This window comes from Triturus cristatus, chromosome 12 (assembly GCF_964204655.1).
Source record: "Triturus cristatus chromosome 12, aTriCri1.1, whole genome shotgun sequence".
In the NCBI taxonomy this organism is placed as follows: Eukaryota; Metazoa; Chordata; class Amphibia; order Caudata; family Salamandridae; genus Triturus; species Triturus cristatus.
Genome location: NC_140595.1, coordinates 313,115,487 through 313,140,273, shown reverse-complemented (window position 1 = coordinate 313,140,273; position 24,787 = coordinate 313,115,487). Strand labels below are relative to the sequence as shown.

The 24,787-nt window shown below is 44.0% G+C and overlaps 1 protein-coding gene across 1 annotated transcript in view; it reads left to right on the top strand.

Moving 5' to 3' along the window:
• CA7 (carbonic anhydrase 7) overlaps positions 1-24,787 on the top strand; it is a 162,988-nt gene that overhangs the window by 134,430 nt on the left and 3,771 nt on the right. Inside the window, exon 6 of the mRNA XM_085639495.1 lies at positions 2,433-2,588. Within this exon, the coding sequence (XP_085495621.1) occupies positions 2,433-2,588 (156 nt within the window). The remainder of the gene's footprint in view (positions 1-2,432; positions 2,589-24,787) is intronic.

Genomic DNA, 24,787 nt, shown 5'->3' with positions numbered 1-24,787 from the left:
AGCTGGAAAACACATGCACTAATAGAGTGCTTAAGCAAAAAACAAACAAGAGAGAGCAGATCTGGGGGAGAAGAGCAGACAAACAAGAGAGAACAACAATGGCAGGAGCGGGGAGAGAGAACCACACAAGGGAAGCAGCTGCAAAATACATGCACTCTCGTGCGGCGCTTAAGCAAAAGGAACAAACCCAATATGGACAAGGCAATTCACTGAAGAAGAAGCAAGCAAATGAGAGTGAAAATAAAGCCAACCCAACCGTTGGCAAGCAATGGGCAGGATTTGACCCCCCTGGAAGATCTTGGTAAACTAACAATAAGTCCATTGCAACCGAACAGCTTGCACTGTCTGGCAGGCTCGACCTAAAAAGGCAAGCTACACAACAATGGATATCTATTGAACATTTCACTACATGGAATTAAAGGTAATGACGTGAAAGTGGTTACAGTAGCCATGCTGCTGTCATTCACACATGGCAATTGTAGAGAAGTGAGAGTTACGCTGGTTGCAATGTGTGTAAAGGAATTCAATCATCCCGCTCTTCTCGAAGAGAAAGGGATCTGTGAATGGGTAACTTAAAAAGAAAAGCAGGCCCTTTAAGGACAAATAACAAAATGGCCAATGGTTTGTACCACAAGTCCAGTGAGGAAAGACTTAACATCTAAATGTGTATTGTTGAGAGGAGGAACATGTTGGGAGGTAATAAAGGCGGCATTAGTGGTGTTCCTCGGTGATTGACCACAGGATAAGAGTTAAACATTTTCAAAGAATAGGTTGATTCTAGAACCAGAAGCCATAAATTGTGCCTCATGAGTAACACAAGGACATATTTCCTTATAGTAAAAGTGTTGAAAGCATGCACCTGATTGTCAGCAGTGATAAAGGTAAATAAACTGACAAGGTAAATTTTAACTTAAAGACACTGAAGCGTCATTTGCCTGAATCCATTCTTCTAGGTCCCACGATCTAAGAGGGCTGGTAGAGGATTGTCTCCTCCCGCTGATGAGCTCCAGCTTCCTATTGGCTGAGATATGTTGGTCAGCGCTACCTTTATGTTTGTAAAACGCGCTACAAAGTTAGCGCAAGATGTCAACCGGCAGGTTTGCAAACACCGTAATAAATAAATGAGCAAGTGGTAACAACAAAGCATGACAACTATGTGAATCTTTTACTTTGTAGCAGGCTCTAAAAGGAGTAGTGCTTAATTTGACCCGGTGGTGATCACTTACATTCAATATTTGGGCACTGGTACTTATTTCGTGTCAAATTTATTTAAGCGGGACCAAGACAGAGAAATACAAGAAAGAGGAAAAGAATGACGAAGAGAAAGATGGGAGAACAGTGACAAAGACAGACAGCAGTGATGAAAAGGAACCTGAAAGAATGAGATTAAAAGACAGGAATTGTTTAACAGTAGAAGAGAGAGGAATTAGGTGGCACCAAGACTAGAAGCGATGGCGTTCAGTGGCAACGGTAGCAGGCTACTGAGAAAATCCTGCATTTACATTTTTTCTAAAAAAAATGATATGCAAATTAGGCAGTTGAAATAGTCAATGTGGTGGGACCAGAAGGCCTTCGTTTACAGCTTATTCTGTTGGTCAATTTCCCAACTGCACTAACTTGCAAACTATAGATGTTGTCACTTAATAAAACCTGTAATTACCCTGTGAACTATGAGCAGTTGTGCATGTGTGAGGCCTGTGCAGGATATCCTTATTGTATTCATATGTCGAGGGAGGGAGATGCAGATATGGGAGAGCTCAGTTGCAAAGCAGGCCTCAGGTCTCCCCTGTGCAAGAAAATAAAACAACATGCCCTTAAATAGACAAGGAGCCACCAAAATAGAAGAAATATTCATTTTAAGCAAAAAGGCATTTATGAAAGGCTTTTAAAGGTTCATGCCTAAAGAGAAAGGTTGTCTGATGAACAGCAGGAATATTTTAAAACTTACACGAAGGAGCTTCACACATTGCAGTATTGTAATTGTAAATTGTATTGATAAAGTGCTTTTGACCCCTGGCGAGGTGTTAAAGCTCTTTCCAGTGAGTAGCACGCTACTACAGAACCCAAGGTAAGAGTTTAATAGTTAGTAGATTAGTATAAGGGATTTTTTCTTCTGCGTTAGTTGTGCTAAATGTGTACTCTTGATTTCTTGTGTGTTTAGTAAAGTTTAGAGCAGGATTCCGGAGGGAAGGTTGACTGTGTGTACCACGCCTACACACAGCAAGAGTAAAGGCTTTCCATTGAAACCTTGAGAAGAAACTCCAAGCAATCCCTCAATTGTGTTTGAGTGTCTTTGTGTAACAACTCTTTGTATAACAAGGTATCAAGGAAGGTGTTTTCTCTGGCATTCTGAAGTATATGCCAGGGAGGGGTTGCTGACTAATATTTGCTTTCCAAGATTTTCTCAAGCGATAAGATGTGGTGTTTTTCAGGGGACCCAAGCACAGTTTGATGGCTTCAACCCCAGATGCTTGCTGCCCTCTAGCCTGGATTACTGGACGTACCTGGGATCCTTGACAACGCCGCCGCTGAATGAAAGCGTCATATGGATTGTGCTGAAGGAACCTATCAGGATCTCAGAAAAACAGGTAGAGCTGGCAAACCCCAGAAGATGGGGTGTGGGAGGGGTGCAAGGGTCCAGGAAGGACTGATTATGAACCAATCAAATGTTGACTCTAATATCTGCTGATGAAAGTGAGGTGTTTCTTGAAACTTGAATTCCAGTGACGTTTTGAACATATGCATGTCAAAATGTAATTTTTCAGCTCTGGGTGAAAATATTTGTTTTATGTGTCTCAAAGCAGATAGTGCTAAACATAGCTGAGCTCAATCTACTGTGTGCAACCGTGCTTGGTCTATAGGCACATGGGAACATTTCATGAAATGCCTTGGCCCCAGGTGGCCCTTAGGTTGGAGCAAGAGTTCATCAGATACCCTGTTATGATATGTACTTTGATCTGTGACCTTCCAACCTTTTAAAGCCTTGAATCCATCTGAGAGGCTTCCATTTTCTTAATGAACCTGTCCATCTTTGGCTGTGCTCAGTTCCTGATAAACATCCATACCCAGGCCCATGAAAATATCACCCATGACAACATGACAACTGAAACACGAACCACCAACGTACCAAGTGCAAAACAGACACCTTGGACCTTCACATAAGACATAAACTACTTAATATTTGCCAGATTCCATTCAAATATTACCTTTTAAGATCAGTGCGAAAATAAGGTTTGCAGAGCACTGCCAATCAAGTATTTTCTAGACATTCTAAAAGTCTTCCAGCCCTGCAGGAAAAGCGCTGCATTGCACCCATTCCCCCTTCATAGCGCTTCCTATGGTGACTTTTGGTTTGTAAAACAGCTAGATAGACACAATATGTAAATAAATCAAAAATTAAATATGATCTTGCTAACAAATGTTGAAATGGTGAGAATAATTATAAACACATGAATCTATGTCTGTTTATCCTCACTCATCTCTAAAGGCATGCAGATGTTGCCCCTCCTGGCTGCAAGGCCTTTTGGTCTTTTGTAAAAGTTATTGAACTTATTTGCTATAGTGCAGACATAGCTCCAAGGAAAAGCACAGAACCTCCCAGAGGATGTGCCTGATTCAGAAGAACAATTTCGGTTATATTCAAATATTTAAGGCAACACATTGTTGTATATACCCCTGGCAGACACCCGCAATAGCATACCTGGCATTTGTTAATGCATTTGCTACTGTGAAAATTGTAGGCCACAACTGTGTACATATTATGTAGGAGCACACCCCACACCACTCATGGAGGGTGCAACAGGAGGATCAAATGTGGTTTGCCAAGTGAGTGTGTGAAAGCCCACAATTTAGTCTGTGTACATGCACAAACTCATCTCCAAACCTTCCACCCCTCCTGAATATCGAATCCAGTAAATGCTGGTGTAATTCCCTTTCCAGTGTAGGAAGGGGAATGGAACATCCACAGACTTCTTGGTTGTGTAAGGGAAGGGGTTTTTCCACGGTGAGAAATGTTTTCTCTTGCAGATCCCCCCCCCCCCCCGAAAAAAAAGAAAATGTGAAATTGCACAGTGGGGCTTCCTTTCCACAAAGGTAAATTGCACTGTACAATTCCACATTGGAGAAATAGCAGCTTGTAAAATGGGCAGCACATTGTCAATAATACACCTGGAAACATCCCTCGGGCGCAGGCTTCTAGTTATGCTACTTTTAATATTTGTGAATGACAAAAAGTAATACATCTCCACCAGTTTGTAACATTACAACCACCAGTGCAGATGTAGTACATTTTTGGTGTGCTGGCCCCAATTCATTGTAAAGTGAGCATTTCATGATGGGGTGTTTACATGGAACTGTGTGGGGTGGAACCTGAGATCAAATTACATAAACTAGGGTTGTGTTGGCATGCGAGTTTAATTGAACAAACATATTGCTTAGCTGTTATATTATACATATATATTTATAATAAATAGTCTAATTTTTTAAAGGGTTTTTTGGTATAGTGGTACCGGGTTCCAATGGGTACCCTACTTTCAATGGCTGGAACTGCTGTTTCTGCAACTCAAATGCTTTTTTTAAATTTTGATCTATCGCGTGGGGGAGGGGGGATTGGGGTTGTGCGGGTTCGCGAGGGAGGCGGGACCGGTTCAATAAAAAAAAAGTGAAACGAACCTTCCCGGGTCCCGCGCCGCCTCAGCTCCTGGCCGGGTCCTGCGTTTTCCTGCTGCTCTCCTGAACAGGAAGCAGCCACAGGCAGCCTCCCTCCCCTAAGCCAATCGCAACTCTGCAATGGCAGATTTGTGACTGGTGGGGACGGCCCCAGCCGGGCGCCTACGGGAAAGCCATTTTCTCTATGTAGGCTGCATGCAGCCTACATAGAGAAAAGCTTTTCTCAGGAATAACCCCTTCATGCCCAACCAAACTTGTCTTTAAATACACATTTCTAAAGAATGACTGAACAAATTTACACCAAATCACAAAAGCACACTTTCTGAGTAAAGTTCCAACTTTGTGACAACTTTGGTGAAATTTTGTCCATTCACTTTTCTGTATCACGGATTAAACTTTCCCTAGGGATTGAAAATGGTGAATCACACTTTTAGAATCCTCCCCTCTTTTGCTCGGCCCTTGCTTGACTGATCAGCATGAAACTTTCCATGAAGGAGCCAAAGTAGATGAACTTTTGTTTTGTAAAGATTCCTTCAGATTCAGCATCGGCCCAAAGTTATTATAGAAACAATAGATGTCTTAAAGAAAGTCTAGATCAATTACTGCTGCACTGGCGCCAGCCAATGTATAGTTTGTTTGAGTGGTGCTGTGTAATTCCATGCACAGGGAGTTATGATTCTGGGGATTTTCACTGTTTTCCTTTCACCTGTACAGTGTTTCAAAGAAAACTTTAAATAAATCTGTTTCATAAAACGCGCAATAGTTCGGCTGCCAAAGCATACTGCAGGCGCGGCAACTTCATCCGACTAGGTGTAAGACACTACTTGTGACTGAGCCATGAGAAGTGTTTCCCTCCCCCCGCCTCTGTCGATGCCAAAAAGCCACACTTCCCCGAATCTAGGTTTTTATCTTGTTGTATTTCTATAAGGTTATTTTTTTATCTTTTTGGAAGCGACATGATTTTCCTGTGGAGGAAAAAAGCAACAACAAAAAAATGCGTTCTTGCACATTTAGCTGCCCTGCAATATTGTGTGGCGTATGTCTTACATTTACGTGCAGGCATAATTATCCCTGGAGCTCCCCTGTACTTCTATGTGTAAACCACAGACATCACAAACTGTGGTGTGTCTACTGAGGTCTGTTGTTTCCTTTATTAGGCGCGATTACGGCTGCAAGGCCAAAGGCAAAAGCTTTGTTTTTGTATGCGATCCTTCAAATTCTGAGCTCATAACATCCTATTGTGTCTTGGATAGTTGTATGGTGTGTACACATTGTGATATTTCATTGACTCAAGAAGCGTTGCAGACGGGTGCTTTATAAATAACTATAGCATAACATACACATGACCCCTCTCAAAGCCAAGGGTGGGGGGTACCACTGCTCACCCCTGCAAACACTGGACCACTGCCGGCCAACGCACACATTCCTATTTCCTCGCTTTCCTCACACCCAGCATCCCCAGCTACCATCTTGTGGGGCACGCCTCACCTTTTATTGAGTATTCGGTGTACTTTCTTGACATACCTGGCAATATCATAGTGGTATCAGAAGAAATCCCTCAGAGACACAAAGAAGGGCTGAAAGTAGTTTACTAGCTGAAGGAGGGCGATCTAGTCCTGTCTTCTCGCTTCAAAGAGCTCAATAAAACTACTGTTTAGTCCCAATTTGTTGATCAATTTTCCCCTGAACATTTTAAAACTGTAATTGAAACTGAGTTGATAGAATATTTTTTGAAAATACTTATTTTTTATGTTTAAAATGATTTTTTGGCACATTGAAAAGAACACTAACATTTACCAGAGTGCAATAATTTAGATTATAGCAGATGGGGTGCATCTGCTGGGTTTGTTTTAGTCTAGGCTGTTTTACATTTTCGTTTCAAGATGGCGGCAGTGACAGAAGAGCGTGAGGCAGCAAGAAGGGATGTGCCGTTTCTATTCGTCTTCTATTTACATTCCCACCTCCTTTTTGTGCGTGTTGAATGAGTCTGAGCACACCTCCTCCTCAAACACCCAGGCATGCCGCATGTGTGGTGAGTGCGCATGCTTTGTTTGTAGTTAAATCTTCCCCACCCTTTTCATAATTGTAATTCTAAGCAGTACAGGCATGGACATATCAAAGCCACCAGTTCAACAACTGCAAGCTAGTTGGTGCCAAATGGCACCTGGCAAAGAACTCTTTACAGTGATTTTTTCCAAATTACCCACGCTTTGTGGGGCTCATAAAGTGAGGATGCAGAACATGGTGATGCTGTCACGAGTCTCATATGTGCAGTGAAGTGAGTGACTTGGTAACTGCAAGAAAACAGTGATGTGCGGTCAGCCAGGTAAGCGATACAGGCATTATGCGGTGCCCTACTGAGCATATAATAAAATATATGATCATAGAGGAAAGGGAGGTGGGTGCCTGGAGTGATCAGAACGCCTGCCTAGCAACTGTACGTTGAGGGCGAAAGATAACACAGATGATGCTGCAGCCGCACCATGAGGGGAGCAGACTAGGCAGCAATGTTAGACAGTCTCCTAATAATTCTAAATGGAAGGGATCCAGGAGTGAACTGGGTACCATCCATGATCTCTGCTGCAACCATGGTGACAAACAAGCCGGGCAGCCATCATAAACACCCCCAAACAGCGCCATTACACACTTTGTATTATTCAGAATGGGAGGGCATTTGAGTATATTTCTTCTGCTCTCTGCGTTCACGCCTAAGCAAACTACATTCTTTAGCAATGGTAAACCATCTGCTAAAATCTGCATGTGCTTTAAACTGGTGTGTAACTTCTGACCCCACCCCGTTCAAATAATAAAAAAGGTGTTAATTAAAGGTCTCTTCAGTGTTGAAAAAACGTTAGAAACTAATTACGAGTTTGTAGGTCCGTTATCCAATTCCTGGTCCTCATTGTCTAACTGAATTGGATTCCTCATTGAATAACTGGATTGGATCCCCTATGTCCGGCCCCTCTCGCCACGAAGCAAGATCCATTGGAGGACCAAGTATATGAACCCAAAGTGTAGTGCTAGGAAATAAAGAGCTTTTACAAGAAAATGGGCCCAGTGGCGCTACAACAGTGTGTAACCCCTGACCCCGCCCCATTGCAAAGACGAAAAAAGGTGTCAATTGAAGTTCTCTTCAGTGTTGGGACAACATCTACGAGTAGCACAATGACAACTATCATATCCGTTTTTAGCCCTCATCAGTTTCTGCCATGTTGGAACCTGTTGGTGAAGATGTGTCATTTAGGTCTGATGAGAGCCAAACTTTTGTCATGAACATTAAAAAAAATAAAAAAATCAGCCGCCATCAATCGTTGGCAGCTTGGGTGAGCTGCATTCAGCAATTGCTTGCAAAGCCCAAAGGTCTTGCTTTTATGTGCTAACACATACAAACAATAACATGCAGAAATGCTGTATTTGTGTTTTAGCAATAAAGCCAGACCTAATGACTTTGCGACTACTTTCTTCTTTTGTCCTGACGTTTCCTTGCATGTTTTCTCCTTTTTCTTGCAGTTTGGGGACTCCTGATCAAAAGGTACTCATGACATTGTAGATATAGTGATTCTAATGGAAAACCCTTGCTTATGATGGGGCAAATGTAGCCAAAATATCAATAACCAATTGTGAAGGTAAATATATATAAGTAAGTATAGGTCTGCTATACTTAGCTCCATATTTATGTATCTTGAAGATACATATATATCATCCAGGTACTTGGATGTGAAGTTAAAAATAGTATATCAACACTTCATTGTATATACTTACCTTGACAATTGTTTCTAGTCGATATTTTGGCTAAAATATTTTTGTTTGGTGAAATTAATGTCCACTAAATTCTGACATACATCAGCTCATGGACACTGCCATGCTAAATATCTTGGACATCATCCATGATGTAGCCACAATTTTGAAGTTGTGTACAAATGGCTCAATTTCTTATAATGAAAATTGTAGGCAATTGGTTGATGTTATGTAGCCTGCCTTGGAAGCCTTGGCAGCCCCCTCTCATATTACATGAGTACATGTGTGTGTGCGGGGGGCGTGGGGGATTTATTCCCCTGCACACTCCCAGATTTCTGAGTGGGGAGATGCAATGGGGAGAGGACAGAGAAGTCAGTCAACCAACCCAAATCAGTCCTCATAGTGGGGGTTCTGAATGTTGAGTAGAGTCTATTGTTATACCTTAATATCGGAGTCATAATGTCTACGGCAAAAATATCAACAGGTAAATATCTATAGATTTCCTATACCTAACTACACATATATGTAGTTTCCCAATATATATATATATATCTTCAAGGTATGCATAGATATGGAGTTAAGAGTTGTAAACCTATGCTTCCTTTTATATCCTTGCCTTGCAATATTTTTTACATCAATATTTTGGCTATGATATTTTAGGATCCTATGTCAAATCAGGTTTAACCAGCAGTGTCTTCTCTGTGTCAGAAGGTGACATTGTAAACTAGTAGTCTTTGGCACTAATTGCTTTGCCTTTTTCATTTATAACTTTAAAACTCTTGTTTTGATATCTATCCATATTTATAGGGGCGTGTGGATTTCAGCAGAAGTCGACCACCAATTTGGGTTACATCTGTACTTACAGCCTGATGATGTCCTTGTCAACAACTAGTGGTAGATTCACAAGCACTTTGTGCCGGGTTAGCATCACAAAAGTGACAAAACCTGGTGCAAATGTAGAACTGGCATTTACTTTCCAGCACAAAACCTGTTTTTGCCCTGGAAAGTATCCCTTAAGTCATGCAAAGTAGTACTACGCACTGCTTTGCATTACTCTGCGTCAAGTGGGCACAATGTGTGCTACATGGGTGTTCCCATGATACCCCTCATGGCTTTTGATGTAAATTCCTATCAGCTAAAAATGGTAGACAAGGCGTTGTGCCAAAACATAACGCCTCTTTGAATCAGGTGTTAAGAAGGGGAAATTTTTGAATTTCCTTTAACGCTTCCAATGATTCATGTGTGCGGCACTGTATAGCACATTTCCAATGTGGGAAAAGTTTTAAACAATGTCTAAGCATGGCATTTTCTACTGGCCTATGCTAGATATCGTGCACTCACCTTTGCACTATGGTGCGAGGGTGAGCGCTTGGAGAAACTCAGGTTGGCACTGTTCTGCTCTCCCCTTCCACACAATCCAACAACTTTAGATATGGCACTGCTTTAGTTAGTAAGTCTACCTCCAAGACTTTTGCTGTCTTCTGTGCAGTGGCATAACTAAACATTAGGGGGCCCCCCTGCAAGGTACGTGGAGAGCCCCCCTCTGGGCTCAATGAGGAGTTATCCAGCCGAAGTGCTGTGCTGAGGGGCCCCCTGGAGCTTGGGGGCCCCCTCGCACCATGGGGGCTGCGGGGGCCTTTGTTACGCCCCTGCTTCTGTGCCCATGCGTGCCTGCGTCTCTGTGTGCACGTGCGCGTGTTATAGCTACTTGTGCTGATAGTGGAAACCAGGCTCCGAAAGGCGAGGATTCTGAAAGAGCATTGTAACAATGAAAGGCTAGTCAAGAACAAAAACACAAAAGGAAGGTGGTACAAGTAAGTCATTTCTTACAAAACAAAAATAGAACGATCGAGTTTCCTTTCAGTTTCAGAGAATGGAAGCAAAAACACCTCTCTGTCATTTGTGTGTGGGTGGCTGACGCAAACACAGAACGACACCCTCATCCTTTGTACAGCGGCACATTCTCTTCAGAGAGTGGGGACACGATTATAATAAAAAGTTGTGCTGGTGCCCTGCACTGCAGCCCCTGTCCAGCTTCACTGATTACCACTATGATTAGAGCAGAACAATGCAGGGCTGAACCTGGAACCAAAAGCAAGCCCGGCAAATATTTTCAAACCAGTCCTCGTATGACTCGTAGGGAATAAGCCCAGTGTATAAACCTGACCCCTACAAGGGGTGGGGCTTCTCCCCACCAAATGTTTTGAAAGGAAACTGTAAATAAGGTTCTTTTTGCAACACCTTTTTCATAATTGATTCTTGTCCAATCTTTGAATGGAAGGATGCAGATTGAAGACATGGCGGCATGAAAGAATGAAGAGTTGGATGAGTGGGGAATGGGTTAATGAATCAATTCAAGAATGGACGGCACTTAATAAAGTCTTAGCTATGTGGAGCAAGCAGTCTCAATGCACTCAACAATGGTGGATGCTCTGGTTTTCATTTTACCTTCCGCAATAAAACATCATCCTCCCCAAACTCTACCGCCATCAATACTTGTGAAACATTCGCAGCCTGGATGTATTTAACCTAGTGAACTGATTTACCGCCTCAAAAAAAGAAACACAATGAATTAACCTCTGATCTAAAATGGAAGACAGAAAGGGATAACCATGTAGAGCAGGGGTACTCACAAACTTTCTCTTGGGGGCCAAATTTACAGTGTGGTTTGTGGCCGAGGGCCGCACCAGTGGGGGCGGGGGCAGTGGGGGAGGGGGCGGGGCTAGAGCAAAAAAAAACTGTGACCATGAGGTTGAACACAGGCCCCTGCAGCAGACGCCTTCGTCCACTGAACCACCAGACCCGTCATTCACACATCTCTATCTATCTATCTAGCTCTGTCTCCCTCCCTCCCTCTATCACTCTCCCTCTATCACTCTCCCTCTCTCTGTCTCCCTCTCTCCATATCTATTCTCTCTCTCTCTCTCTCTCTCTCTCTCTCTCTCTCTCTCTCTCTCTCTCTCTCTCTCCCTCTGTCTCTGTCTCCCTCTGTCTCACTCACTCAGTCCCTCCCTCCCTCCCTCTCCCTCCCTCTTGTCTCCCTCCTCTCTTGTCTCCCTCCCTCTTTGTCTCCCTCCCTCTGTGTCTCCCTCCCTCTTGTCTCCCTCCCTCTTTGTCTCCCTCCCTCTGTGTCTCCCTCCCTCTGTGTCTCCCTCCCTCTGTGTCCCTCCCTCTGTGTCTCCCTCCCTCTCTGTCTCCCTCCCTCTTGTCTCCCTCCCTCTCTGTCTCCCTCTCTGTCTCCCTCCCTCTCTGTCTCCTTCCCTCTCTGTGTCCCTCCCTCTTGTCTGTCTGTCTCCCTCCCTCTTGTCTGTCTGTCTCCCTCCCTCTTGTCTGTCTGTCTCCCTCCCTCTTGTCTGTCTGTCTCCCTCCCTCTTGTCTCCTTCCCTCTCTCTGTCTCCCTCCCTCTCTCTCTGTCTCCCTCCCTCCCTCTCTCCCTCCCTCTCTCTCTGTCTCCCTCTCTCTCTGTCTCCCTCTCTCTCTGTCTCCCTCCCTCTCTCTCTCCCTCTCTCTCTGTCTCCCTCCCTCCCTCCCTCCCTCTCTGTCTCCCTCCCTCTCTGTCTCCCTCTCTGTCTTCCTCCCTCCCTCCCTCTCTGTCTCCCTCCCTCTCGGTCTCCCTCCCTCCCTCCCTGTCACACTCACTTTGTTTGTCTCCCTTTCTCTCTGTCTCCGTCCCTCTCTGTCTCCCTCCCTCTCTGTCTCCCTCTGTCCCCCTCCCTCTCCCTCCTTGTCTGTCTCTCTCTCGCTGTCTCTCCCTCCCTGTTTCCTGCTCTGTCTTCCCCCTCTCCCTCCCTCTGTCGCACTCTGTCTTCCTCCCCCTTTAAACTCACCCCCCACAACCCGCAATACACACACTGCTCCCAGCACAAATTAACACAATCTGGTAGTGGGTGCGCATATGAAGGGAACACTGGTTATCCTTGCAAGTTCAGTAGCCTCTGGGGACATCCGGAGGCCACCCAATGCCCCAGGGGCCACCGTAAGAGTGAGGGTGGGGGCGGAGGGGGGGAGGGTAGGAAGGAGTGAGGGACACGGGAGGGGTGAATGAAAGTGGGGGGTGAGAAATTCTGGAATCAGGAATGAGACTGGAAAAAGGGAAGCCACAGAGGGATGGGAGAATCAGGGCCGGGGAACGGTGAGTGATATTGCGTGGGTGAGGGAGGGTGGAAAGAGGGGACACTGGGGGGGTGAGGGGTAGGAAGGGGGCTTGGGGCAGAGGGCCTCCGAGGGTGCCGGGAGTATTGGGCGGAATGGTTGGTGAGGTGCATGGGGAGGGTCCTCAGGATGGAGGGACACCAAGAAGCAGGGGAGAAACCGGATGTGGGGAGAGAGGTCAGGGGCGCGTGAGGGGGGCTGGAGTGCTGTTGAACAAGCCAGAGGATGGTGGGGGGCAGTGGAGGGGTTAGTTGGAACCGCAGGGTCGAAACAAATTGGAACGCTGATAGGATGATGAAGACAGATTTATGAAGCGCACAGATGCTCCTGGGAGTGACATGGCGCTATATCATATTTTCGGAGAAGGCCGCCATACTCTGATCTGGCAAATCCACATTCAAGTGTTCCCGAGGGCAGCGTAAGCAGCGAGTAGCAGGAGCCCCTGCACGTGCATATGAAACGGACCACCCTACAAACTTGTTTGCTAGTAAAATTACCAATGCTCGGGTGCAGTAGGCTTCTCTCTGTTCTGAGCCCTGGTGCCACTGCCTGCCCCCCCCCCCCGTCCGTCACCTCACCCCGCGCTGAGACAGCTTCCCTGGAACGCACACAGCCGCCGCACCCAAGTATTTCACAGGTCTTTTAAAGCCCATTCACTTGTTAATGAGGCTTTGTTGTATTTCATCTCTTCTTAGCGCCCCTGCATCTCCTCTCAATCAGAGGGGAGATGCAGGGGCGCTAAGAAGAGGTGAAATACAACAAAGCCTTATTAACAAGTGAATGGCTTTTAAAAAAATCGCCCGGCCCCCATAGCTCCGCGCTGCTGCAACCGGCGGTTCTTGCACAGGTACGATGTCTGCAAGGTCCGCGGGCCGCCAAGGAAGGCTTGCCGGGCCGCTGGCGGCCCGCGCGCCGTACTATGAGTACCCGTGATGTAGAGGCTGAATGGCAGAACATGAAAACTAGGAAGCCATGCATCAATCCAAGCTTCTACTTGACAACATTGCATGATCCTAGGCAATTTGAAAGGAAGAGCCTTCACAGGTTTCTTGGACAATATCCTGTAGATTTATTGTCATTAACAGCATCCCAGCACAGAGTAACACCTAACATCACCAGTGCTCTCCATCAACTGTCCCCACCTAGAACCTTCATGTAGAAGGGTTCTACAATATAACTAAGCAACAGTAACCATGGCATAAATGCCAATTAAGACATCGCTACACAATTGCTGCTTTCACAAATCCTCGCTTTACTTCATTATCACTTGAGAACATCTTGAAATACTTCAGTTCGTTGTGTGATGCATAAAAAGAAAAGACGATATTGTTACTCAAGCCACAGTAACACCCTAAGTCACATTAAGGTGCAAATAACAACTGACTTTCCTGATGGTTTACTGACAGCCTCGTGGTCAGGGTAGTGGGGGTGGGGGGGACAGGCATGAATGTTTCTCAGTTCATGTTTAGAATCCATCACTTCTAACAATGGCCACCCAATGCGTTGTCATCATTTAGTGTGCCAAAGTGAAATGGATTTCAACAGTTGCATTTTGAAGAAATACATGGTTTTGAATTTTGAAGAGTCCTTATATGTGTTTACTGGACTCTGTATATGGATTTAAGTTCCAGACATGTCGGTGGCCAAGCAGCAGCAGGGCCCCTCACACCCCTTCCCTCTTCTCACTGAAGGTCCGCGCTGCTCGTAGCAATCCTACAGGAGACAAGAACCAACAAACGAAAAAACAAATGGTTGTTTTGCATAGTTTATTTTTAAAGCACTGGAGTTCGCAGGCAGGAAACATGGAGGCCTGGCCATCAACAGGCCCTCAACAACATAACCAGACCCCACCAGCAGTAACACCGGCCCACACCCTCCCACCCTACTGGGACATTATCTGTTTCCGATAGGGGCCAGTCCGAGCCTGGAGCACTGCACATTTACAATGTCTTACAGGTAACCAGGAGTGGCTCGTGCAGGCAAGAGTGGGAGGGGCGGTGGGGCGGGGATTTTGACAGATGAGGGGAAAATAATTATTTATTCAATTTTCCCTCGTCGTCATCTGTCAAATCCCCCCCACCCTGCCCACCCTCTCACCTGCACGAGCCCCTCCTGCAGGTAACTGAAACACTGTGAACTCAAAGTTAAATAAAGAGGCACATTTTCTGCCATACAGTACTTTATTCAAAGGCACCACACGTATTAATTTATTGTGCCGAGATACGAGGGTTGTGTCCTCTTGGGCTCACAATTTTGAGGAGTGGGCACATTTACAGACTATGGATGTTGGGTACTAAATCAATCAATCAATCAAAATCTTTATTCGGATACAAATATATCCATAAAAGCACAGATCAGATAGCAGCATGAAAATATATTGATCAATAAAAAAAGGTACAATCGATTAAGAAGAGATGCAACCTCATAAAAACACTTTCAAAATAGGGACTTGTAAGATATGTTTGGTTTCTGTCATAAAAAGTAAGATAGATTACATCAATAGACAGGGATCCGAATATTTAAACAATGATCATAAATACGATATTAATATAAAATCATTAAACACAGTCTTCAAGATATAGACATTGTATCACGAGCACGTACTGCTGCCTTCAGAAATGAGCCTACACGAAAAATTAATTCATCCTGTTCCAGTTTAAGAATTTTCATGTAAGCAACCTTATAGTGAGTGTTGGCGCTAAAAAAAAAAATGGCATCAAAAACCATTTAGTGTATTTTGAATAGAAGTTACATAAGAATAAAAAATGTAGCATTGTTTGGTTGCTTCGATCGTCACAGGGACATGGCAGTTGATCGAGGTTAGCATTATATCCTAGGGGAAGACAAAGTAAAAATGTCAATGTACCAGCCCTTAGCGGGAAAAGCAATCCTCTCTCCCATAGGCCTATGGGTTTTAAAAGATAGCTGGATGGCAAATTAGAGGTATCCTCTATGGACATATACCTGGCAATGGAGGTTTTCTGTACCTCCTTTCCATATCTTGCTTTGCTATACTGTGCATACAGAACCTCCTGTAAGGCTTTTTGGTTTATACCCTCCATATCGGTAGGATTTAGGGTACTAAATGGCGGAAGCTTCCCTGGCACAGTCACTGGGAGGCAGCAGTAGGCCCTTTGCAGAGAATGGATGCAGCCAGTGCTTGATTTGTTAAAGAATACATACCAGGGCTCAAATTGTTTCTGAGAAGTCTGCTGCCAGTGATGCAGAATGTTGGGTTTGCTGTATACCAAGGCTGTCTGGTCTTGATTAAACTCATGCCTCTTTCACCACCATACCCTTTCTGACCCATTTATCTCACTTGTGCAGATTCTTTTCCCTGCTCTCTCCCATTATCACTGTTTTCCTTTCTTTCTCACCCTCCTTCTTTCTCCTCCTTCTGTCTTTCTCTTCCTTGCTCTGGGTCAAAATCTGATGAGGAAAAATAAGTCCAGGCGCACGTTAGTGAGTACCGGTGGGCCCCACATGCATCCACCAGCTCAAATTAAGCACTGGATCCAGCAATTGGAAAGATGGTGGCATAGATTGAAGGCTCAGTAGAACAGGTGTGCTTGGAGAAGAAGCGATGTTGAAGGTAGCTAGTGGGTGGCGTAGTAGGGTCCTTTGGTCAGGTCACGCTATAATTAAGTTACAGAGCAAAGTTAAGGTTGGAAGTTATCAAGTGAGAACAATGTAAATTGGGCCAGGAAGACTTCTGTCAGAAGTAATGCGACAGCTCGTTGGTATTCTGCATTATGTGGAAATGCTGCAGGATTGCAAGAGAAATGTCTAATTACCACAAGGGTGTAGAGTTCTTCAGCTTATTCCCTGGGTAATTACCCGTTTTACCACCCATTCTTACCTGAAGCTAGTGAATTAAATGGCCATGGGGAAAGTGGGTGTGCGAATGCAGTATTTCAGCATTCATGGTAACTTGTAGTGAAGTGGTGTGTTTGTATATACACCTGCGTTGTCCTATGTGTAAGGAAATGGGAGGATGCAGTGATGTCATAAATCTGTGTATGCATGGGCTGAGTGGACATGTCGCATGTAAAATATTTGAATGTTTATGCGTTTAGAATGTGATGATACACGGAATGTTGTTGTCTGTAATGGGAAATCCTGGGAGGATGATTAGTGTTGGAGTGAGTATAAAGCCATGACAGGGCCCATCTGCTGTTGCTGTGCAATACTGGCCTAACATGAAATATAGAACTTAACTCCTACCTAAATGGCTTCAGACTTGTATGAAGACCCGTCCTCTGTCTTCAACATAACTCTTGGCTAGAACCAGCAATTACATGGACCTCTTTTTATGGGCCTAAGCCGGGAGATTCCGCAGAGCTAAAGAGAGTGTTATGGGAAACAGGGAGAAAATGGTGGTTCAAGAGCGGAAGTTCTTGCTTGCATTGGAGAGCCTCAAACTACTGTTATGCAGTGTGGTTGAAAGCATAGCAAACTCGACTTTATTTATTCAATTAACAGTTTTATATAGTGCTCTATGCTGCAACTAGGGGGCATATCAGCAACAACCGGCGATAAATACCGATAAGCGCACTTAGCGCTAGGATAATTATCGCCGGCTAGCGTGGATTTTTATCGCTGAGATAGCGTGCTATTAGCAACGCTTATCTCAAAAGCGATAAAAATCCTAGCGCTAACTGCCAAACGTGAGATTATCGCTGGAAACCCAGCGATAATCCCACGAAGTTTGGCAATAGCTTGCTGATAGGGCCTCACATACTTAGCTATGATATCCACCTTCCATAGGATATCATGGCTAAGTCAGTTTCAAAGCAGGCGTAAGGAAAGTAGCGATAACAGAGGTTATCGCTACTTTTCTTGTCGCTATGCTGCTTTGCGTGAAGCTTGATAATAGGAGAAATGTCGCTTAGCGACATTTCTCCCGTTATCCTAGGGAGGAAAGCCCACTTTGCATCTCATTAGAGATGCAACGATGGGCGTTAGGAATTCAGGCGCTAAGGCAAGGTTTCACGCGATAGCATGACCTTGCAAATATAGCGATAAAATTATCGCCGCTTTTCGGCCGAAAGCGGCCGCAAAAGTAGCGATAATTTTATATCGCCGCCTTGTAGATATGCCCCTATGTTTCTTGAGAGTGCTTTACATCTTGAACTGTGAGTCCAGGCATTTGATATTTAATTCCAGTCATCTGCCAGGCATGACGCTTGTCTGCCAGTGGCGGCCGCTAGCAGGGAAAGTGGTGGACAGCGCAGAGGAAAAAATAAATTCAATTCAACTTACCTGTAGCCTGCCGCCCGCCGCCTCGCCAACTCCAGACGGTACACACAGAGGCTCCCAGACTTCCCTGCACCAATCCAGACACTGCTTTCATGCTGGTATTACCCAGCATGAGAGAAGCACCAGGATTGGGTAGAGCGGGCTGGTTTCACTCTCTAGCAGGGACTGGTTGCCTGTGCTCTTGAACCCTGCTGATATCTCCAAGCAACAACCTGGAGATATCCAAGTGCGCATGCCGGTTTGACCATTCTAAGTCAGCCAGCCAAACCGACATGATCACTTGCAGTGCCCTGTACACACCACTCCTCCTGCTGCTGTCCCTCAGAGGATGGCTCCACCCTCAAGACTTGGCTGCGGCTCTGGTGTAAAATAAAATATAATAAATCAGTTTTATTAATTGCTTTATTATCATTTTATTTAACATGCATCTGCTAGTTTCAGCAGTACGGCAATGACCCTCTGCCATAACAGAAGAGCCACCCCTGCTATCTGATATGCCTCACTTACTAGCATCTTTTCAGTGGTCCAGTCAAAAGTCATTTTGAACAAGTGATTTATTATGAGTTTCCTGAAGCACAGGTGCTCTCAAACATAGGGTAAGAGCATTGCTCAGCTTTTGGTCTTGAACTCCTATTGATATGCCTCCATGTTTTAAGGACTGATTTAAAGTATGGCATTCTTTACTTTGTCCACCACGGTGGCGGTAGACATTACGCCCACCAACCTGACTGACAGAAGACTGCCACAGTAAAGTGGTGATCTCTAGGCCTTCAGAGGAGCTGTCGTCATAGGGGTTCATCTGAAGGCACTGCAAGTTTGTTGAGCAACCACCATCTTTCAGGCTGACATGCACCAACCTCCTTTCTTTTTTATTGAAAAACAAAAACACTAATGTCCCGCAGACCCTGGTTTCTAGGAGTCATTTATTTTATTTATGTTTGAAAGAATAAGGTTTTTTTCTGGCAGTTCCTGACAGAAAAAAAAAACATCAGACTGTTCTCTCTAAATATAGTGGGTTGTTTAATGTCTTTACTCCCACACCACTCACTCCATCAGGACATTTGTAAACTTTCCGCTGACAGAGCCAGTGGGGGCATTGCTTTTGGAAAGGCGATGATACACCTAACTCATAATAGAGTGGGCAGACCGAGTGTTTGACACACAGGATATTCTCACAAGTTTTTTGCTGAGCACTCTGCATTTTATATGTCTGCCAAACTCTAGGTTGGGTCTTAGGGACAGATGTATGACGCATTTTACTGGTCGCAAACAGCCCATCTGGCCTTTTGTGACCGGTAAAATGTATTCTCAAATGTACCAACCCTATTTTGCGAGTCGGTAACCTATTACCGACTCGCAAAATAGGGTTTGCGATTCGCTATCAGGAAGGGGCGTGCCAAGGGTGCTCCTTCCTAATAGCGAGTCGCACTGGTATGTAGGAATGTTTTGCGACTGTGAATGTGGTCGCAAAACACTCGCAGTTTACCACCAAGTTTACATTGGTGGTAAGCCAGTCGCAAACAGGAAGGGGTTCCCAAGGGACCCCTTCCCTTTTGTGAATTGGGGTGCAAAAAAATGCTCAGAGTAGGCAGTGGTCCCACAGACCACTGCGCACTCTGAGAAAATGAAAAAAACCTATTATTTTTTTTTTTAAAAAAGCATCCCCATTTCCTTTAAGGAAAACGGGCTGCATTTAATTTTTTTTTTTTTTTAATTTTTTTTTTTTACCCCTTTTTCTCAGTATACACATTGTATTACATATTTTACATTTGTACATTTTCCAGCCAATTTTAAAAGAACATCCATAATTTCACTTTATCTGGTTTGAAGTTTAAACAATATCAACTAACAAAGAGCACAAATTAAACAACAGGTAGTAAATAAACCTATATTGCATATTGTGTTGCAGTATCCTGTAATGCCATAGTCTCTTTCAACTTCGCTATTGGTTCCCAAATTTTTAACCCTAGCCTTCTTCCCCTTTTCCCCTTACGTGCATATATTGCTTTCTCAAGGTTATAGCTAGCTAATAAATTTGCCAACCATCTTTGCATTCCCGGGGGAATCTTTTCTAACCATGCTCTTGCTATCGTCAGCCTCAAAACTGCAGTAGCCATAAACATAAATTCCTTATATTCAGGTCCATCCTGGTTATCTCTCCCAAACAGAATCCTCAAAGGTGTCAATTTTATTCGTATGTCAAGTGTATTAGCAAGAAAATCTTCTACATTTTTAATCAAACTATACAGCTGGGGGCAGGTAGCAAACATATGAATTATATCTGCGTCCCCTGCATTACATCGGGGACAGGTGGTGCCAGTGGAGCCTCTCCATTTAGCTATTCTGGCGGGGGTGTGGTACAGTGAGAATAAAGTCTTGTAGTGCTGCGATTGTAGGGGACCCGAACACAAAATATTACAACCCATTTAAAAAGAAAAACACTGCTTTATTGATAAAAGAGTCAGAGACATTAGTCGCTAAAAATCACAATTTGTGAGTCACAAACCCTGATGGCATACATCTTGCCCCAAGTCACTTGAAGGTTTAATGGGTAATTCAATGTGGTGTACCTTGTCAGAGGTTCCCTGATGTGATGAAAACAGAACATTCAAAAAACACTGTTGGGCATAAATGAAACAGAGAGATGAAACCGCGGCCATCGTATGACATCCCAAGACAAACAATAATGTATTTATTATCGGTGTTTGAGGTTGGACAAACATAGCTCCACACAGCAGTCATTCACTTTTTAATATTTTTTTGCTTTACATAGAGTAAGGTGGTATATGTGGAGCCTAATTACGAAAATCGAGGTGTAGTGGGGAGAGGAAAATTGAATGAAGACACTGTGGTATATATTTGGTTTTTTTATGTCACCCAATTTGAAGTGCTTTGGGCAGAATCACACAGTTTTCGATCCACTGCCCACACTGGAATTAAAGCCTACCATCAAGGCCTCAAGTCAGCAATTTAGCCATGTGTACTTTGCTAAGTGGTCTCAGTGGAACATCATTTCTGGAGAGCAGAAATGCAAGATTTATGACTTGTTGGGAAAAAGAGACCTACAATTTTCCATATAGGTTTAAAGGTCAACAAGGATGGAATGTGCCACCATAACATGTGTATTGAAGCGCACGTTCACCTGTAGGCATCTTGGCAATGAATAACAGATGTTTATTGTTACCCAACTCAATAGTACGCACTTTATCAACCACAAATGAATGAAAGGCTGAGTTGACCTGCCAGGATTTGAATCTGTGACCAAAAGGTCGAACACAGGCCCCTGCAGTGGGCGCATTAGTCCACTGAGCCATCAGAACCTGCTAGCCATATAAGATTCTGGGGCTCAAGGCTGATACTCAATAATACCAGTTGATGATCTGAACTGCAGAGCTCCAGAAAAGGGGAGGATTGTTCATAGGTGGTGGGGAGGAGAGAGGGCAGGAGTATTATAATACATTTCGATGCATTGACCTTTTATAGGTCTTCTCCGAAGTCCTTGGAGGGTGGCAGTGTGGTGAAAACAAAAGCTCGCACAATCAGCCGATCAACAGGTCGATGTATAGTGGCAACAGAGAGCAGGTGATTGACAGACATAAGCAGTTGACACTGTCAACTTTAATGGCTGGTTGTAAAGTTTCACCCTGTTCAAGGACTGTCTTTGTTCCCTCAGCGCCCTCTCCTCCCCAAACACTGTACATAGTTCACGTTTCCTTTACCCATGTGAACCACTGGGCTTTATTTCTCCGGCGGTGATTGGCATCACTCTCTCTTGGCAGCTGGTAGATTCCCTGCTCAACATACATCTTTCTTTCACAATTTGCGCATTCGTGGTTCACTGTGGGGGGGGGGGGGGAGGGTATAAAACTTCGATTGGAAGGTTATTGAGAAAGACTAGTACAGGTGTGTTGACTGTTGGGAGGTTTATCGATCAACATACTTGGATCTACCCCCCCTCTTTCCTTGGGACTGGAAGAGAGATTCCTCCTAAGACGCCAGAGATGCCTGAGCGCAGCCTTGTTCACTCAGCCACTGAATGACCCCCAGATTCTTTGATCGTTGGCTGACCACTGAACTGTCCAACTACAGCCCGTATCCCCCACCTAATCACCAATCGGTCACTCAAAGATGAACTATCCTTACGGGAAACTTCAGCAGGCCTTCAAGATTACTAACCTCACAAACTGACACCGTAACTGACCGAAAGGCTACGTAAAGGGCTGCGTCATCTTCTAGTCCCATTGACCAGCAAAGCCCTGTGAGGCTTCTCAGTCGTGGCATACAGCACCTATCAAAAACCAGATGACTCAATATACAAATGATTACAGACATGTATGTGTATATCGGTCAGCTGACACAGGCGTCCACCCTGCCTTTGACCAGACATCTTCTGAGGCCTCAACCTTGTGCTGGAAAACTGCAAAAATACATGAAATTAAATAATTACCTGACTTCTCTGCCTGATCTGCGCTTTCTCACGTTAGAAGGCCTAAGTTAATGCTAATTGTAATGAAGAAAGTTTTGTAGAGGAAGCGCTAAATTTGGAGGAGAAGCTGCTCATAGGTTCCCAGCACAGCAATGATAGAGGCCTTACCATCAGTGCCTTTTACTTATTTTATTTCTAAAGTATGTATAGTACAAAGTGAACAAGGTGCAGTAAGTGCCAATTTAAAGAAAATATGGAGTTTTAGGGACAAATTTAAAGTTTGTTGGGAGGGCCGCCAAACTAGCGGGCTGGCTGGGCACTGCATGCCTCCGCCCTCTGGCAGCCCACCCGCCATATTAAGAGTTCCTCATGGGCTGGCTGGGAAGTTTTGACAAACATGGTCCAGTCACAACAGCGGGAGCACTTTCATAGAACATGTAATGCTGGCCGCTCTGCATTTTATATGTTCTGCAGGCAAAAGCCATCAAACTGAAGGTGTCCTTCGGCAGAACAAAAGAAAACCAATATCCCTGCCACTCAGGGAGTTTTTTCTCTGTGCGAGCTGGCCATTGGCGATTTCTTCAGGTCTGCTGTGCCTCGCGCAGCAGTCCTGGGCAGGAAAAATATAGCCTGACCTCTTGTCCTAAATAGTGGATTGGCTGCTGGTTAAAGGTGTCCTAGAGCGTATCCAGCTGAGATTCCGAAGTCAGAAAGCTGGCAGTTGCGCCACCTCTCAATAAGGGGAATAGTGAGCTTGGTGCAACGTGAGAATCAACGAATCACAGCAGTTCTCCCATTGCACCAAACTCTAAACGACTCTGTTGTCCTTTATTTTGCAGTCAAATATTTTCCTCAACTATTTTTTTGTTTAATAGGTTTGATTGAGTTTTTAGAGAAAAGAACATTAACAATAACGATAACATCAATACAATATCAATATTAAATACCAACCAGAAGAGAAAAATAGAACATATTCAAGTAATTCAGAGATTTAACACAAAAAAAGAAACAATGCCAATCTAACAACTTTTGTCTGGAGACTTAAAAACACCTGAGATACTGCTAGGTATCCATATGCCTCTCAAGTAGACACCTAAGCCACTCAAGGGAAGATTCATAAAGTATTGAGGACAGGAGCTCCTTAAGCGGACAGTCAGATTGTGTTTCAAGGAGAAACTGTGGCAGCATGAATCATGCATCTGAATGGCAGATCGCCACCTGATGCTGGGATCCCTTTCCTACTGAAAGCCATCTAAACCCTCTTGAAGATGCTGAATTTGAGCCAACTGCTTGTACTCCTTGATATAGAAGTAGGTGAAGCAACAATCACATGGCTGATTAGTTGTATTTTCTTAGTATTAATGCATCACATTCAAACAGAGTAGTCCAGATTAAACTCTGGCAAATTGCCCAGGAAGACGTAACTGAATTAACATCAAAATCATTTTTTTTAAAAACATTTCAAGGCATTTTATTTTAAATTGTTATTTTAAATATTTGATATCTATAACAAGCACTGTTATATAACACCCGTTCCAAGCATTACTAGAAACAAATAAACCAATGGCCCATATGTACTGAGCTCAGAAAAAAAATGTTGGTGTGGGTCACTATGATCACTTATAGCAATCATGGGGAGAGGGGGGCCTATTCTGAATGCAAATATAACTTTGGTAATGGATGTGAATGGGGTTATGGGCCATGCCAGTGAGAAGACCAGCACAGATTGTGCACACCAGGTTCAGAATAAAGGACCACCAATGTCCCTTGAGGATAGGGACATAGCACTATTTATAGGAAACGGTTGCCCGACTTAGGAATGGCGTAGGAAAGTTGACTAGTGCTGGCCGAACTGAAATTTCATTAGTGAATGGCTTTTTTGGCAATCCACCTTCCCGATTTACATTTCCATACATGGGCATATTATTGGGGTGACAGACAGTAGTCATATGAGAAGGTTGCCAGATTCTAATATATGCAATGATCCATACTGAGCCATTGTAGTTTGAATTGTCGACCACCCAAGTCACGCTTAAAAACTATATAGGATCCATGTATTTTGCAGTGTGACGCATATATCATGGGCTGTATCTAATTGATACAGCAGGGTATCTTTATCGATGGGCAAACTATTTCTCATAATTCTTATATGTGGCTAATCAACAACGTAATGATATATGGGGTCTTTCAGCCTATTGCCTGTATTTAATCACAAAAAAATGTAGAGGAAATGGCACATAACGCTCTTTAATATGGGTTCCAAGTGTACACTGGTTGTGGTTGTAAAATAGATTTCTTAACTGTGATTCATTTACAGAACCCACACCGTGTGGCACAGGGTGGGTCCAGATGTTAAGTCCTCCAGGAGCTGCGTACATTCTGTAACTCGGTGTGAGTAGTGAACAGTGTGAGGGTTTGTAGTGGAGAGATTCCCTTGTGAAAATGACCCAATTTACATTGGATTGGCAATTGATAAAAATTACCATACAACAACATTAAAGCTAATATTTATAATTCTTACTCTTTCCTTTTTTGGCATGTGTA